Source organism: Chenopodium quinoa, unplaced genomic scaffold (assembly GCF_001683475.1).
Source record: "Chenopodium quinoa cultivar QQ74 unplaced genomic scaffold, ASM168347v1, whole genome shotgun sequence".
NCBI lineage: Eukaryota > Viridiplantae > Streptophyta > Magnoliopsida > Caryophyllales > Amaranthaceae > Chenopodium > Chenopodium quinoa.
In genome coordinates, this window is record NW_018742684.1 from 1,093,814 (window position 1) to 1,113,224 (window position 19,411).

A 19,411-nucleotide genomic window follows, 5' to 3' on the forward strand; every position below is an offset into this window, starting at 1 on the left:
CCAGAATTTCAATTCAATCGATAAACCCTGGAAAACCCAGAATTTAAACATTCTGCAAATCAAATCAATACTAAAAAAAAAGTAATAATTCAATGCCTAGTCAAGAATCAAGTCAGCGGCTCACTGGTTCACCAATTAGATCTCGAATTTCATCTCTTATGTTTGCTATGTTCGCTACAATGGCTTCCCTTTACGTCGCTGGCCGGTATTAATCTACAATTTTTTAATTACAGTTTTATTTTTTAGTTTTTTTTGTTTGTGATTTCAGTGATCTTAAATTCATTCGTAATGTGCTTAAATTTTGTTTTTTGGATTTCGATTTTTTTTAATTTGTTTGTTTTTTTTTTTTTTTAAATTGGTAGATTGTGGCAAGATGCGGAGAATCGAGTTTATATGATTAAGGAACTTGATAAGAGGACTGATAAGGTATATTCTGATAATCTGTTATGGTTTTTGTTCCATTTTATTTGACAATTTTGCAAATGTGTATTATGTTTTGATCTACAACATTATTTTTTGATTTTTCTTTGGTTACATTTTACTTGTATATCTTTTAAACAATTGTTATTTTAGGAAGATAAAATTGTTAATGAATTGTGAGCGTCAATATAGTGTCGTTTACGACGATTTTATATGAATACGGCCCTGTTCTCTTCGGCTTATGAATTACGAGAGAAATCCGTTATGATCAGCTAAAATAACTTCAGGTCTATGGCCTTGTTTGATTCAAATTCTTTTGTTTGAACTTAAATTAACCAAACTTAACTTATCTTTGTCTGAATTAGTTTCTTTTGTATGACTTACCTGAACTAATTATTTTCCGAAACAAGCTAGAATAAGCTGAACTTAATAAGGCCTAAGATTAAGGCTATGTTATTGGAATGATATCATAAGACCTATTTTGTCTTCGAGAACAAAAATCCTTGAATGTGGAAATTGTCTAAAAACTTCTTGCTGAAAAACCTTCTTTTTCTTCCTCTGATCTTATCGTAAGCTATTTGACAAGTCAAACTAAGTCAAACACATTATGGCTTAAGTGAGGATAAAATACATGACCTAAGTTGATTTTTGTGAAGAGTGGTATAAAGGATCCTAAGCACGATACAGAGCTTGTTGAAAAGGATTGAGAAAGTATTTGGGATTTGTTTGAATAGTGGTGTGTTGTGGCTAGTGGTCATTGCTTAAACTGTCCCTTTTTTCTGTCAAAGAATATTACGAGTATATAGTCCATAAGAAACGTAAATTTGTTTCTGACAGCATCTCAAAGTTTGAGAAGGGATCACTTATAAAGTTACGAGCATCAGACTATACATGTATCCTTTTTTATTACACTGTCTATATCTTTTGAGCTGTATAGTGTGACATATCAAGTGCCTCAATCTCATAATAGTTGCCTCCATTAGAAGTTGACATGTGGGTATTATCTCTTTGTGATGTCTTCAACCATTGTGAAGGATTTTTGTTGTGTTTTGTTTTGTGTTAGAGAAATTGGGGGAGTGGAAGATCGTATCTACATGTTCAGGTTCATTAGTCTCTTGCGGAATTGCATAGAGAAGGGGTGGGCAATGATGTTTACTGACTGTTATTTTTGTCATGATTTATGTATAAAGTTTGAGTCCTTTATGTTTCACTTTACGTATGAATTTTTAAGCTTAATTAGGAAAATTGTGTAAAACTATACTTTGTGCAAAGAAATTTAACAACAAATTTTCATTCCCAGGGTCAGACAGCTATATCTGTTGATGACACTTTGAAAATAATAGCTTGTCGGTAAGTTATTTACTCTTTTGCTCTGTTGGGGCTAGGGGGTTGCATGTGTTGATTTTTGAAATCTTATTACGATGTCAATTTATAATTTTTTGCAGGGAACAGGAAAAGAAACTGTCAGCCCTCGAGATGGAACTGGCTGCAGCTAAAAAGGGGGGGTTTATTTCAAAATACTCAACAGGGAATGATGCTACTGCTAAGAAGAAGAAGCTTTTAGCTGTTATAGGAATTACTACACAGTTTGGTCGAAGGAGGAACAGAAATGCTATACGAAAAGCATGGATGTCTACTGGTAATGGATTTGATTTCTGTAATCTACACTATGTAAGCTTGATGTAGCGATTCACTTTATTATTTTCTCAAAGGAAGGTGTAATTTGTAGTTACATTTGTGCAGGAGCTGCATTGAAAAAGCTAGAGAATGAGAAGGGCATTGTTCCAAGATTTGTGATTGGAAGAAGGTCTATGTTCTGTTGGTTTGAATCTATGTTAAATCTCTTTCCTGATTTCTTAAACTTAAATTGAATATAAGCAATCTTGCAGTGCAAACCGTGGAGACAGTTTGGACAGAGATATTGATGTTGAAAGCAGGCAGTCCAACGATTTCATCATTCTTGTATGTTGAATATCTGATATCTTTTGTTATCCTAATCTTGTCTCACATGGATACCTATCTTGTTCAATCATGAGCTGTGCCCATGTAGGAATGCAGGATCTTGTTTGTAGTCTTTGTACTATTTAGCTGCGGACTGAGAGTTGGTGTACTACCTTGAAGTGTGAAATGCTGCGATACTCATTATCTTTTACATTGTGGCTGGTGTTAAGCTATTGTTGCTGTGAATAAATTCATCCATTATATTTTCATTAGATAGAAACTTCTGTACACCTTCTAACATGTACTTGAATAGTTGAATGTGATTAGCTTAAAGTAATCAGCTTTTTTTTTTTAATGGTTTTTGTACCAACTTCAGGATGATCATGTAGAGGTGCCAGAGGAGATTTCTACGAAGACAAAATTGTTTTTTTCTCATGCTGCTGAAACATGGGAGGCTGAGTTCTATGTCAAGGTCAATGATGATGTTTATGTTAAAATAGGTTTGTATATCCAACTGATTCTGGACTGGCATGTAAACACAAGTAGATTGGCACACATGCTCACACACCTTTTTTTCTCAAGACAAATCAATCCCTAAATTGCTTGCTTTGTCGTGCAGATGGCCTCGCTGCAATTCTTTCTGCAAATTTGGATAAACCTCGTATTTATATTGGGTGCATGAAGTCAGGGGAAGTTTTCTCTGAGCTGTAAGTGCAGTCCTTACTTTGAAACTTGAGATGGTTATATTTTATTGTCATTGCATAATGTAAATTATATATTTTTGAAACACATTGCCTATGAATTTCCAGGGGTAATAAATGGTATGAACCAGATTGGTGGAAATTTGGCGATGGGAAATCGTAAGTTAATCTACCTTTTAGCTTCCCCCCCCCCCCCCCTTCTATGTTTTTTTAAATTATGTGTATAATTTCAGGACATTTATGCTTGTTTCTTACTCTGTGCTTATATTATCTGTGGTGTCAAGTGTTAATTATGAAGAAAAGGATTTAAGCACGTTCATGTCATGAATTCTTTCTTTCTTTTTTCTTCACCTGAGAACTTAGCATTAAACCACAAGTCCACAATATTCCTGTTTTCCTTGGCTTTGTTTCCTGTTCTTAATGGCTTTATTACATCATTATTATGAAATATTTTAATCTATGAGTGTACCAATAGTCCAATACAGATTATTAATAAGGGAAACATTTAAAGTATTTTACATACAGAGTATGAAATATTTTAACTGAAAATAGGTTTTTTTTTTAAAAAAAAAAAAAATTCTATCAATGTAGTTTGGGCAGAAACTCAATGCAGTTTCTTGCATGGAATTAAGAATGTCGCCCTTTTATGAGGAGGAAGGATAAAGGTTATTCGGATTGCACTCAGAATAGTTAAGTGCCTCATTGGAGAATGAAAGGAGGGGTGCTCATCCTTGGCTCTTTGCTGAGCTTTTCTTCTTTAATCGCCTGACCAAATAATTTTGATTCGTTAATGGAGCAAGTGTACAGTATGTATTGATTCATTTTCTACATATTGAGATACATCTGAATCCCCCTATGTCCCAGGAACAAGAGCTTTTAATGTTGCTGTTGCTGTTTTTTCTTTGACTACTTTTGTTCTGGTCTTTTAGAATGTCTCCTTAATTTTACCGAGAGGTTCCAATGATTGAAGGTTTGGAATTTTAAATTTTTATTTTAGGAATGTGGCGAAATTCACCAACTGCTTGGACAATTTAGAGTTTAAACATAGTGGAAAAAGCGATTCCCTCTTTACAATTTTTTAATTTCAAAGTCTGCATGTGCACTTCCACATCCATTATCAAAAAAATTAAATATAAAGGTGTTATGTTGCAAGGTACACCTTATGATGTGATGCAAACTGGTAACATAAGTATGTGTTGCATGGGGGTGTGTGAGGTATTATCTTTGTACATGTAAATTTACTCATATAGATTTCCTGCTAGATCATCAAAAGAGGGGGGGGGGGGGGATATATGTGGAAATGAGATGGATTGAGATGCAAAGAGACAAAAGGTGGCTTTGATAACGTGCCCTGGGTGCTTGAAATTAGCATAGTCCTTGAATTATTGAAGACGCCCCACTCCTTTCCGCACTCCTCATAACTTTACCTAATCTCCATCCCAAAGTTTTACCGACAATTTGTTGAGTAAAGAAAATTAAGATAGCACATTGAACCAGGAACTAACAAATTAATTGAAGATGCTTTGCAACTATAGTAGGAATGATCACATGTTAGCAATCACCGTTTTAACTGTAATCAGATTAATAGGGAAGATTTTAGTGTAAACTTTGTCATTATGTCATCCATAGTCCAAACCTCAAAATATGGTAAAATTGTGAAACTTCGCATATTAAGATCATTATAGACAAAGATTCTCTGCAATAGAAGAATAATCTCGTATAAACCATAATATCATGCCACAATTGAATCAGCCCAGCTGTATGAAGGTGTTTGGAAGTTATGACTTGAAAAAACTGGATGCTAAATCCTCGTGCTGAGTGTCTTTCTGGATCCTTGATGCTAACGTCACCAACTCACCATCAACTTGAATCATAAAGATAGGGATTACTAGAGCTATGAGGAAATGAGTGTTCTATGAATCTATGCAGTATTACTTTACGGCTTTTCGGATGCTGCCATGGTGAGAAGACTGAGAATTATTTAAAGAGGGAGGCAGGAATTGGGAAGGGGACAAATGGAATCCAAGAATTTATGTTTGGTAACTAGTGTAATATTCAATGTGGATAACATGGTACCTCTAAAGTACACAATTTTTCCAAGGTGCTAATAGCATGAATTCAAAACCGAAAGTAGAAAAACGTAGCACCATGAATTTGATCTACTCATTTATCAAGATTCAAGATATACTCCGAAATTCTAATTTTCTGATCACAGTTGAATGAGATTTACTGCTTCCATTTTAAAAATGGAGAATTCATTCTTGTTTGAAGTTTAATTGTTCAGCTGCGTCAGTGTGAATCATCTTTTCGCTTATTCCTCAAAGGACATATTTGAGTTGAGCCTTATTCACTCATACCTGAAAGTAGTGAATTAAAAATTCTGGTATCATGGTTGTTGGATGTGGGCTTCTATTATGCTACTTATACAATTATTAGTTATTATTAAACAACTTGGTTGCTTTCAAGCAGAACCATGTCAAAAAATTAGTTTCCCCCCACTTCACCCAACCCCACTGTTTTCCTTCAGTGGGGTAACTAACTTTTGTTACTGATTTTGCCACCATATACTTCACATATAACTAGCGATTCACATGGCATCAACAAATTATACAAGTCTTGGTTGACCTCGGTTTAATTTGCCTGAAGTTATTATTTATTTATGACAGTTACTTTCGACATGCTTCTGGAGAGATGTTTGCCATATCACAGGAATTGGCTCAGTTTGTATCAATAAACAGGTTATCATTTCTGCATCCTTTCCCTTAGTCTTATTCATACATCAAGATGTTATACACACATTCATGTGTAGTTCTCATTTGTGTGCTGAGGGTTGAGTCAGCTGAAATGAATTCGAAACCTCTGATTGTTTTGCAGGTCCATCCTTCGAACCTTTGCCCATGATGACATCAGTGCTGGATCTTGGTTTATTGGACTGGATGTGAAGCACATTGATGAAGCAAAGCTTTGTTGTTCTTCTTGGTCATCAGGTATATTGTGAATTTTGAACACACCAAGAAAAGATAGGGATAGTAGTGGAGGAGGCTACCTCCCCTTTCTGTGAAATCTACACTGATTGAATGGTTCTGATTTGCAATGTGTATGCCATGTTTATTTTGTAATGTTCAAATTGGTTTGACCAAGTTGTGTAATACTTTTTGAAATGTCATGTTGGAGTGGGCAAATCAATTGGAGTCAGAAACATTCTGTAATGGCAGCTATCATTGTTGTATACTATCTGAATAATGTGCTTGTTAGCATGTTATTCTATCTGTTTTAGGATTGTTGAAACTCTTTCACTTGCACTTGCACAAACTCCACACCTAGAACAGGGGGAAATTCTTTCAGTACTTTGTAATTGGTTGGTTGGGCCCTGTTCGGCCAAACATAGATGTGGGAGTAGTTTATGGCTATAAGATTAATTGTTAGCTGTGATACAGTAGATAATCAAAGTAGGAGTGGTCATGTGAAAATGGATAATTATTCTTTTGGAAAAATGGAACTAATAATCACACCTTTGCCCGGTATTCCCAAAAACAATCTCACCTTTGACACTTAAACCACTAAAGACTTCTCCAAAGCTAGTGCCAAAAGACACCCTTTATCTGTTTTAAGAAGTTCAATTATATTTATTTATATATAAATATATGTGGATCAAATTTGATTTTTGATCCATGTTTCTGTGCTAATGAGCATGATGACTGACATAATTGGAAGAGAATTTTGTTTTCCATTTTCTGAGTCCTTGCAAAGTGAAGGGTTTGTTTGACCTAAGTCTTTGAATTGTTTCAGGTGCTGTATGTGCAGCTGGTTGACTTTTTTTTTTGGTAGAAGCAGCTGGTTGACTTTACATGGCAAGCATTATGTATCTACTCAGTATAAATTTCATGGAGACCATTCTTTAGCCCCAGGCCCTCAGCGTAGGCCCTTGGTTGACATTGAGAATGACCAATCGCTGCCACTGTAAGTTGATTCTGTCTTTATCTTAAGAGCACGAGACCTTCAGCAGCGACCAGCTCGTCAGTTATGTTTCTTAGAATAGGTCACCGCAGACCCTGAAACAACATTGATCAATGATCACAACTTGGTATCTGCCGTTGAGGTTATGCACTTGTAGAGAAGAAGTCCTTTTCCCTTACTGTGTATCATACACCAAATTTTGACACGAAACGTACAGAAAGAAAATCCCCCCCCCCCAAAAAAAAAAAAAAAAAGAAAAGAAAAAAAAAGAGAGATATTATTAGATTCATTACAGTTAATGTAATTTGACAAGTGTGGGATTGAAAAATCAATCTATGCAGCATATATTTTTTGCTCTATTAGATACAATGATCATTTAACTTCTTTTGAGGTTTATTACTGTTAGCCCTGATCCAGATTCCAGAACATATTTGTGCTGGGTAGCTATCATTTTTAAACAGTTTATGAACCACATTCTCAAAATTGGATTACAAGTGTTGCCACCGCCCATAATGCTTGTGTGCCTAATTTTTTAACTGGTAGGTCAAAATAGAAAAGATTCCAGCATTTGGCTTCAGCTACTCACTCTTCTTATGACTAATTTGTTGAATGGTCTTTTTCAGTGTTCTAAGTTAGGTGCATTTGGATTCTGTGGTGCCATTTGCTGATAAGCCAGCTACCAAACTCCCTCTGAGAGTCTTTCCTTGGACATGGTTTGTTTTAAGTCATTTTACTAATTTTGGATTTTCTATTTTTGAAAGTAACCCATCTCTATACGATAAGTGCATTATCACCAAGCTAGTCTTATTTATTGATAGGCATGTGAAGTATTTTTTAGTCATGAGTTGACTTTGCTATCGGGCCTGGCCGTGGTGGCCTATGTTTCAAGAGTGCATAACAAACCAGACCTAGGACATTCTTAAGTTTGCAGTCCAAAGCACGACATGGAGGGCTCGTAACGTCCCCTTAGGTCTTTAGGAGTTTAGGGTCCCTCAAACATTGCATTGGTTAAAAACTAAAGACTAGTGATTTATCCTTGGTTTCGTTACTTAGCATTCTCTATGATGTTCAGGCTAGCAATGGGCTGTCTTGAGTTCAACTCCCCCCACTAGGAATCTTAGGAGAAATTTCTCGTCTACCCCTGCTCTCGAGTTTGGGCTTGTTTTGCCCATCCCCTTCATCAGCATACGGACATTATGGGTTCGTAGAGGATACCATGTCTCTTTCGAGCTTGATCTGAGGCTCTCTTGTCATGGGTCACTGGTAGATCCATAAGTTACATACCATAATTTTAAATCAAATTATTATATAGTATCATAATTAGGCGACCAAGGAGCAAAGCGAAGGAAAGAGGAAATGGAGATGGTTGTTGAGGAATAACTAGCTCGTTCGTAGGAGTAGTTTGTAGAAGCGGTGAATGCCGTTTTGCACGATCATGCATGCGTGCAACTGATGTGTGTAATTGAAATTTGGACTGGTATGATGATGGAAGCACTATTATTCATTTAATTAAGTTGAAAGCTACATTTTACTTGGGAAATAATCAAATTGAATGTGACATCTTTTTAGTTTATTGTCAAGGGGAACGACTATATGGATTATGGCGTTATGTTAATTCCTTACAAACTTGGTCCAATTACTATTATCAGATAAACCATGGGAATTTTCTTTTGATGTGCACTTTCCACTAAGAGTATGAAATACATGCTAGGGAGTACTTTTTTTTTTTTTTAAAAAAAAAAAATGTTATACTAGACGCAATTAAGAGTGTGTTCGACATAACAAGTTGTTGGTAAGTTAGATATTTCAAATTTAGCTTACCGAACATGCCTAAATTTAGAATAAAAATTGTCTTATACATCCAGGTGTATCGTACACCCATGACTATTTGCTCTCATTTTAATGATTGTTTTTTATTTAATTATCAAATGAAGAGCAAAAACTAACCTTGGAGTTAGTTGGGTGCACGGTACACCCGGATGTATAACAATCTCTCGATTTAGAACTACTTTGTAATTGAAGAACGAGTCATGAAGTAGGTTCTTTCACCTCATAAGTACTCAATTTGTATTAGCCGAGATATTCTCTAAACAAATCTAAAATATGTTCCTATGCTATCAGGATACCTAATTTGACATCCAGTAGTTGATTCGAGATTTATCTTAGAAAATTGGGCTCGTCACCCCTAAAAAAAGGAAAGGAAAAAAAAAAAGCACAAAGTGTAGCTTTCAGTGGACAGTGCCCATTTTCATGACATTAAGTTAATCTGACCACAAAAGTAATTTATGTCTGGTAGTTAAGTCATTAACCTGAGTCATTGCATACGTGTTTTTAGCTATTAAGCCTAATTATAAAGCATGGATTAGGCTAATTACAATTAGAGTAATTTTTTATTTCTCAACTGACCAGTTTTTTCCCAATAGATTTTTGCACCTAAATCTTCTGGAATCTTTGCTATCATCAAAATAAAATAAAATTAAAAAAATCAACAAATATTGCTAGCATGAATCTTGAGATTTAGCCATTCCATTTGCTTTCAATATACAAAATTAATACTTCGTATTAATTTAACTTCTTTAATATTTTTTTCAATTCAACTAGTTTGGGTGATCTTTAAGGAATTAACTTCTTTAATATTATGTGACGCTAGCTTTTTTCAAAAAGAGAAAATTAAAAATAAATACTCCCCTCATCAAAATGTTGTATTGGTTTACATTTCTATTCTAAGAATGATCCATTTTATATTTCTATATAATTCTCTCGGATAAAATAAATATGTTCATCACATTTTTTTTTTCCTCGATAAAACAATAGATAACTAACACAATCATTTATCAACCCTATACAATCAAATAACATTGTGAGAATTAGAAAGAGTTAATTTATCAGCTTATCACAATGTGTCAATGGTCTTCGAATAACTTATTGTATCTCAACACACAAATAATAATAAAATAATACTGTAATAATAATAATAATAATAATAATAATAATAATAATAATAATAATAATAATAACTAATCGTAAGTTTACCTCATCTAAGCTGTCATCTTTTTATTTAATTGGTTTATATATTTACAAGGTGATTATTCCTTTATTAGATTAGATGCATCTGGAATTTGGATTGTAAAAGATGCAGTGAATTGTTGATTTGTTTGGAATGTTTGATCTCGTTTCTTAAAAAGATTTCTTACTGCATGGTCTACAATTATTAGATTCTTTTTTTATCTCCTTTTTTTAAAAATTTATTTTATTGAGATATACGTATTTTTCTCAATAATATATTTTTTTTAAATGGATTTTTCTCAATAATATTGGTCCCCTTCTTGCTCTTGTTTCATTGTTGAAGCGCATTTATCGCTGATAATTCTTTTGCAATTATGTAGCACGGGTCTACCGTCTATGCACGACTTATTTTGTCTCATCCTTCTACAAAAAATCCTACTGAACCAAATAAATAAAATAATTAGTTACTAGTAATAAATGCAAAGTAAACAAATACAGTATGAATATAAATAATACGGTGTTCGGTGTACAATGAGAGAAAATATATCAATCTAAAATTTACCTTTGTTTCTTTTTATTTGTAACAAAAATATATTATTGTAAAATTAAAAAAAAAAAAAAAAGTTGTTACTTGGAATTAAATTTTGTCATTTATTTAAACTTGTACGCCTGTAATCCTGTATAAATTATCTATAGGGACTACAAGTACTATTTGCTTTTTTTAAAATAAAAATGAAAACAAATATCTTTCTAAGAAAAAAGCTTTTAGACAATTTCAAGGGCCAAAATAATAAATATCAACATGACTTAAGTAGCTGGATGCAACAACATTAGTTATGGAAATCTGTTTTTATTATTTATGTTTATGTCATCAAACCATAGACCAAAATATAATATGCAACAGACGATTTATGAATTTATAAGAAAAATCAATTACTCTGTAAAATCTAAACCCTGTGATTGCAAACTTGCAAGGCATTCTTGCATAGCTCTAGATCTGCCGACTTCACCTAATAGTAGTACAGTACGTAAACATCTAAACTAACAAACTCAAGGGACCATTTATGTTTACAGACTTTAGTACGAGTATACATTCTAGGAGACGGTAGCAAAATGGGCCTGACAAATAGTAGGACTAACTACCATAACACAAAAGACGAGGACATATGGATCACGTACATGGTGAAGTGGATATTTTACAGAATTAACAGTAGTATTATTTTCCGTTTCTTATTAATTGCAACAAAATTTTAATTTTATTTTTTTAATTTTCTTGAATGTGCATTACGTGATAGTATACATATGCAGTTATGCACAATAACATATACTTCCTCCGTTTCTTTTTAGTTTACACGTTTCTTTAGTCACGTTTGTCAATGTACAACTTCAACCATTCATATATTTAATTATCAATAAACAAAAATTATGAAAATTTGATATTTTAAAACTATATATCGTGACGAATCTAGCAAGATCTCACATGACTATATTTTTTCATTATATATAAAGCACAAAATACGGTCAAAGTGGAGTGTGTGAATAGTACTAAAGTCAAAACGTGTCAACTAAAAAAAAGGAGGTAGTATAGTATTTTTAACAACTCTTTGATTTAAGAACTTGATATTTTAGACAATTGAAGGCGTATCAAATTGCACTCCTGACGTCCACTTTAGCATTGACTACCGTCATCGATCATGAGTAGCCAACAATAGCATTTCTCCCATATATTGACTCTTGTTAAGATGGTATTAATGTGCTATCACTATACGGAGTAATATCCCCCCACTGACACAACTACACTCTTACAAATTGTTTAGCCCATTAATTCGGACCTAATTGATCCTTTTGTCCTGATACATCTCTTCATATTATCTACCGAAAAAGAATAAAAATTTAAAATGCGGAGATTTATATTTATAAAAGTACTTGTATACCACTCAACAAATTATTACTAGTATTAGTAGGATATATGGTTTGAGATGGAATCAAACAGATTTACATAAATAAATAGTGAAATTAATAATATTGTAGAATAAAGAAAATAAAGGATGTGTATGAATGTATTATGCATCTTCCCTAGGATTCTCACGCGTATTTTTAGTTTGGTGCTTTGTGAAGGAATTTACAGGTAAAATAATGTATCACATGATCCCACCATATGAATCCATATCCACATTTCTAGGATCTTTTCACAATTTCTTTCTCACAAATTTCCAATATTAACGGTTTTGGACCTTTGTTAGACTTTTAGCTATTGTGCTATGTGTAGAGACATCAACACAAATACAAATATAGATTATATAGTTTGTACTTTTATTCTTAAACCACATATATTTTCTCAATACATAAATTTGAATTAATAGAAATAAAATATGGGCTTCACCTAAAACCTACATAGTCCTTCCATTTCAAACCCAATTTGTGTGGTTAATGGTGAGTGCCAACTAGTAACCCCCAACTCCTTGATTGATGGATTAACCCTATTAGGCTTTTATTGAATAGTTGTGAAAACGCTCTCGATTTTTTTTTCTTATTTTTTAATTAAAAACACGTGTATTATATATATATATATATATATATATATATATATATATATATATATATATATATATATATATATATATATATATAAAAACTAAACTCACATCAATTTTTTCTAGGGCGTAAGTGTAATGGTAGGAAATCAGGATTAATAATAATTAAAAAAAAAGTGAATAATCATTTTTTTTTGTCCAATTCAACTAAGCACAAGACCATTATATTGGGTGTTCAAAATCAACCAGCAAGATCGAATCAAAGGGAACAAGTTTGATATCTGGGTTGAGAAATTAAAATTTCCGATTTTTGATCCGATCCTATCTGAAGCCTTTTAAAAACGATTCTTGAATTAGAATCGCCACTAGATTAGTTTTTTTGTTTAATATTATGCATAAAAACATTTGGAATGCTTAATTGTTACCATCATTATGTGTTAGGTATATTTATATTAATATGAGCTATATGACACTTTTCATTTTATTTTTTTTACAGAATATTTGCAATAGGCCGATTTTCAAGTCTTGAATTTAAATTCTCAATTTTTCTCCAGTCCGTTCCAATTATGGACTAAAAAAAAAACGAGAAATTCAAACAAGTGACCTATTTCACATAATAGCCTTTCAGCCTGGCCAATTCCTACTATATATGTCATGTTTTTATAGTAACTACTGACTCTTGTCAACAAAAAACAACAAAAAAAAACAAAAAAAAACTACTGACTCACGATAATGGTTGTTAGCTTGTTAATTAGTATTTGATGGAAGATTTTTTAAGGGGAAAGAGAAAATTAGTTATAGATTAATTAATTAACACTAACTAATAAAAAGTAATGATAACTCTCATGAAAATAATCCTCCCAAGGCTACATCTTCCTATACGGCTCACCACCTCCACTAATTATTGAGTATTGACCTATCCACCGACTCTTGAAGCAATAATCACATTGATATAATAGGATAGTAAAATAATAATAGTACAAAAGAATCGAATTTATTCTGTCTATTCGTAGGAAAAGGGTAGAATTTGAAAACTTTATGTGATATCAAACAATCAAACTATATTATCATATTCAACTACTCTTTTTCTATTATGCATGTACGCATATGGTTGTAATATACTTGTATATTGTATCAAATTGATGTGCAAATGCACATAATTATTATGGATTACATATATACACTCCATAAAATAAATCATGCAAAAATTTATTCACACACTATCTTGATACAATATATTAAGCGACACCTTTAAGTCTTATTAATACTTGTACTCATCATATTCTGATAATATTCTTTTTTAAGTGCCTTATTTTTCTAAATTGTCCATTTCTTTATTAGTATCTCATTTTACATCTCTTATTTTTTAAACCCACTTAACACTTATTTATAATTTTGATTCTCAACAAACCTTAAATTAGTTGAATGCCTAATATATACTCAAATCAACTCATATTTCTATAACATATTGCCTGTTAAATTGCACCAAGCCACCAAGATAATAATAATTATAAAAAAATTAATGGAGTGATTTTGTCTTTGTTTATTAAGCTTACGTATTTTACCGATTTTAAGATGGCACGAAAGACTGAAAGAGCAAGCTAAAAATCAGAAGAATGGATCATATACAATTACATTACATTTACCCATAAACACGGCATGGCACGACACAAGTATGCACAACGGCACAAATATGTCCTGACCATTAGCCATCTTTGATAGAACAACATAGGAAATTACTAACGAAATTTGTATTTTATGCAAGTATATCTCAAATTTGAATACTAATATAGTGTGGTGGGGTCATAAGAAACTAATTCTTTGCCATATCCATCTAATATTTGACTGGCCGTTAAATGAGGAATATCTCATTTCATCGTCACATACCATTAATTATGTTTAACATGTTTGCTTACATGCATACAACAATGTCTTTTATAACCCCCTGATCAAGTCAAATGTATATTAAAAAAAAAAAGTCAAGCACCTTTTCTTTTATTCACACTATTTTAAGTCTTTAACCTCATTTCAACTTTCAAAAGCCAACTTTTTCTTGCCTAGTCTCCCACGGTACGTATGACATACTCAATTTAGGACACTCCCGTCAAAAATGACTTTCCTAGCTAGACCGTAAAAAAATAAAAACAAAAACTTGACAAATCCATATCATCAATAAGTATAAAAATAATACAGTAACTATTTTATGGATGTTGTTAATACTCTCCTATATTTTTTGTTAATTTTCGTTTTGATTTTTTTTAATCTCATAAAAAGTTAAACACAAATTCTTCAAAAAAGTGGGTGTACGATTATTTATTGTAAAACGGGTTAAAATTATCATAAAAAAAGTTATTATTTTCAAATACTCCGTAATAGATTTTTTATCTTACAAAAACTTATAATGTATTAAATTTAATCATACTAGTACTTATATCGTGTAGTCATGAATCAATAAGAAATTACACATTAAAATAAAATTTCAAACCAACAACTAATTAAAACTTACCCTTTAAGTAGGCAAAGTTAGCATAATAGTTAAACATACTCTCAAATTGCCCCCTTTACAATAATATTAACGTATACTTGCCTTATACAAGACTTGTTCAAAGTTATTCCCTCCGTTTCTAAATACTTTCCCCACTTTTCTTTTCCGGCCGTTTTTAAATACTTGTTCCATTTCCTTTTTTGGAAAGCTTTTACAATATTTTATTCATTTCTCACCCTTAGTGGATCCAACATAATACTCTCTCTCCTCCTATTCTTCCACTACGTACTTTTGCTTTTTACAATATTTTTTTTCACAACTACCCCACCACGGCACTACTTCCATATTTTATTACTTTCTCCTATTTCTTCTAATGCTCCACATATGTAGAAATGAAGCAAAGTATTTAAAAACGGAGGGAGTTAATGGGAAGAACAAAAAGGATCTATAAGAATAACAGTCAATGCTTAACAACAAGTAAGGGTGTCCATAATTCGGATAAAAACCGAAATCCAATCCAATCCAAACCGAATTATCAATTCGGATCGGATCCGAACTTTAAATCAGATCGGATCGGATTGAGATTTTTTGGAAATTCGGATTTTCGGATTGGATCGGATTGACCCTAATTGGATCCAATCCAAACCGAAAACCGAATTGTAATATTAAGCTTGTATAAATATGGATTTCTGTATATTTTGAAGTTTAGCTCAAATACTTAATACTACATAAAATAAATTAGAGAGACTTTGTATTATTAATTAATGACTTGACGTTGAACTATGTATTTTAATCATGATTTTGAAGACTTTTATTTATAGTAAAGCTTTATTTTTATAATTGTATTAGGCGCTAAAAAAATAATGTATTATAATTTGGATTTTCGGATCGGATCCAAATAACCTAATTTTAATTCAGATTGGATCGGATTGGATCAACAGAGAAATTCGAATCGGATCGGATTGGAAAATTGAAAACCGAATTATATTTCGGATTGGATCGGATTTGGACTAAATCCAAACCAAAAACCGAACGGATACCCCTAACAACAAGAATATTACTAGGGAGCTGAGCTAAGTACCTAATCCATAACTGAATAATTTTCTCCTTCAACATTACTTATATGGGGTAATTTATTTAATTTCCATCACTGCTATATAAATTATCTTCTTTTTCTTTTTTTTTTTTTTTTTTTTTTTTTTTTTTTACATTAGCTAAATAAATTTTCACATGTTCAATTGTGACCTCCAAATATAAGAATATTGCGTATCGTGGAATTACTATATAGGTTACTATGAAGGGCCGGTTTATATTTATTAAATTGAGCTGAACTGAATTGAAATGATTGGAGCTGAGCTGAATTGAACTGATTAGAGCTGAACTGAATATTTTATGAGAGATAGAAATTAGGAACTAAACTCAACTGAACTGAACTGATTGGAGCTGAACTGAACTGAAATTAAGTAGATGTGAAGAGACCGTAAGTTAGAAGTTGTTTACAAATTAAAAGACTAAGTTAGGAGTTGTTTACAAATTAAAAGACTACGTACATGTACACATACCTAAAAAAAGGATGGTAATCATGTTGGTTGGGAAATTGGGATCTTCCTCTTCCCCTCCAATGCCTTGGTAACCTAATTATTTACGAAAAATTGATCAAGTCATATTGCTAGTTTGCTACTCCATATTAATGTAACCATCATATGATTCACATACACGGCAGTATTTTTGGGAATGTTTAGAACAAGTTTACAGTGTACCCTAACTAAATATTCATTGCTATTTATTGGCTAGGGATTTTAATGTGGTGATTGTTGATACTTACTTAGATAAGGAACTTTACGCAATCATATAAATTACACAATCATATAAATTACACAATTAACTAATAACTTAGGTATATGACTTGTATATATGAGCTTAATTATAATTAGAAGTCTTTTAATTACACAAGTTGTTTTAGATCGATTTAAATCCTTCTATTGATCTATAAATCAAGTAGTATACTATCAGGTACAGTCATCCTGACATATGACGACTTTCAGAAGTTTGAATAAATGACATGTTTGTTTAGCACGTGGCGTGATCTTATTAGATCTTAAAGCCTTGATTAGGGTTTCAAGCCATGCAATATTATGGTGTAAATAACATACTAACATGTGCCACATGTCTTCAATAGATTGAATCTCATGAGGTCGATGTGGCTAGGTGTCGCCATGCAATTAGAATATGTGGCACCATAATATGGTTCAGCCACATCATTTCTAGTCTTGCTTCTACATGTATGTTAATACAACCAATTTCTTTTGTCCAAATATGTGTTATTCTATAATATAATATAAAATACTATGTATAATGCTTCATAAATTTGATATAATACATATTATTCTTCGTACGTAACCTTATGTTTGATAAACTTCAATTCAATAATGTAATTTGTTCAGCTTTTTAGTTTGAATTATTTTTAAATAAACAATGTTTAAGGAAAACCAAACCGAAAAAAAAAAAAAACAATTATATTCAAAATAAGTTTCAATGATTACATATAACTCCCAAAAAAAATAATAAGTTACTACATGCCTTAAAAAAAACACATAAATTTAGATAAGGTTATATGTATTAATACAAGCTCAAAAATGTCAAATTTGGCTAAATGAAGACACGATAATGTTGATAAATATATAATAAAAATGGACTAAAAAAACACACACACACCACATATTAGGAGTAGGAGTTACACATATATTAGTAGAAATCACACTTTATAATCAGAAAGACTTAATCCAAAAGAATAGCATTAGTAGATTTTCATATGAGTACCAAATAAAAAATATATATAAAAAAAATAAAAACTCATCAATGAAAGATCAATACCTACAATAACAATCAATTCAACTTAATAGCACATTAAAAAATTGAATTATTAATACTAGCCTTTCTCTTTCACTCAATAGTCGATAGCACACATTGATACAATTTTGATCATGAATATCATTGATGATACAATAAAATTCCAAAAACGATCCACACAACTAGCTTTAGCCATATAAAAACAATAGTATATAAGAGATTTTATAAATTCTTTTATTATGCGGCTACCAAAAATTTAAAAATAAAAATAGTTTCATAAATTACAAATAGGAAGATAATTAAGGATTCTCGATCATTAGAGAAAAAAATATTGTTTGATTACACGTCGGGTATATCCATATCCCCATTATCCAAGTAGGATCTCACAATGACAACATAGTTTATATCAAATAATCTATCTACAACTCCAATCATTCCAAACAACCAAACAAAAATTTCGTCACCAACTCATACTAATTAATTTAACAATATGATGTAAAATGTTTATGTTTCATACTTTTCTCTTATTCCATTTTGTTGTTTTCCTAAGCTAGCTAATCAAATGATATAAATTAAAGTATATATTAACCCTATAAATGAATCCTATAATTCTCTAAAGTTGACCCTTCGAGTATCCACTTTCTAATTTACTATTTCTCTTAATCAATTGTTATTACATACTCCCCTGTCCCACGGTATCTCACCTAGTCACCTGTTTTCTTTGGGAATGTTTGCAAACGCACACCTTTAATCATTAATAACTTGAAATACTCTGTATTAATTTTTTTTTATTTAAATAAATTATTTATAAAAAGTTATTATTTATTAAGTATACATGCATTTAGTCCAATATATAACTCTTGTAAAAAAAATAAAAAAAATAAAAAAACTATTCATTAAAAAATGACATAGGTCATCTTCTCATTAAAAAATTTCACAGGATTATATAGATACTAAAGGTGAATAAAAATAACATAGGTCATCACTTCATTTAAAAAATTCAAGGCTAAAATGCCTTTCATTTTTTTGTTTATATTAATAACCTATAATCTTTTCTTTTCATATTCCAAGATACTGAGTGCAAGTACATATTAAGATTCAAGGTTTTTAATTTTTAATTTCATATTAAAATATGAGTATATTTTTTGGTAGATTTTGAATCAACGTTATAATTCATTATAAAATTTTGTAAAAATCGTATATGACACGGGACTTAGGGTCTGTTCTCTTACGTTGAAATTCAGTTCAGTTCAGTTCAGCTCCTAATTTCCTTCCTTATAAAATACTCCCTCCGTTTTTTTTATATGCATCACTTGCATTTACACGGAGTTTTAGGAAAGTTATTTGCTTCAATATTATATTGTGCAAGTGGGGCAAGTGGATGATTAATTTATTTTGATAAAGTACAATGTGGGTCATGAAATAGATAGTATGGGAGAGAGAATGATTTATTTAATAATATAAGTGGGGACCATGAAAGAGAGTGAAATGATAAAATATTTTGAGTGGGGTATTTG

The 19,411-nt window shown here is 31.6% G+C and overlaps 1 protein-coding gene across 1 annotated transcript; it reads left to right on the forward strand.

Moving 5' to 3' along the window:
- Positions 1 to 7,381, forward strand: LOC110722644 (hydroxyproline O-galactosyltransferase HPGT1-like). The gene is made up of 13 exons (XM_021901914.1): positions 1 to 205; positions 363 to 426; positions 1,721 to 1,770; positions 1,866 to 2,059; positions 2,164 to 2,227; positions 2,310 to 2,382; positions 2,738 to 2,861; positions 2,981 to 3,068; positions 3,171 to 3,221; positions 5,729 to 5,800; positions 5,937 to 6,049; positions 6,852 to 6,869; positions 6,900 to 7,381. Exons 1-13 carry the CDS (start codon positions 93 to 95, stop codon positions 6,902 to 6,904), a joined length of 1,029 nt encoding a protein of 342 aa, XP_021757606.1. The 5' UTR covers positions 1 to 92; the 3' UTR covers positions 6,905 to 7,381.
- The last annotated feature ends 12,030 nt before the right edge of the window (positions 7,382 to 19,411 follow it).

What these genes read in the sequence shown, in the direction of transcription:
- LOC110722644 (XM_021901914.1), top strand. Translation starts at nt 93, where the DNA reads ATGCCTAGTCAAGAATCAAGTCAGCGGCTCACTGGTTCACCAATTAGA. An exon ending in TCCCTTTACGTCGCTGGCCG is followed by an intron (nt 206 to 362) that starts GTATTAATCTAC and finishes TTAAATTGGTAG; the next exon opens with ATTGTGGCAAGATGCGGAGA. An exon ending in TGATGTTTATGTTAAAATAG is followed by an intron (nt 2,862 to 2,980) that starts GTTTGTATATCC and finishes TTTGTCGTGCAG; the next exon opens with ATGGCCTCGCTGCAATTCTT.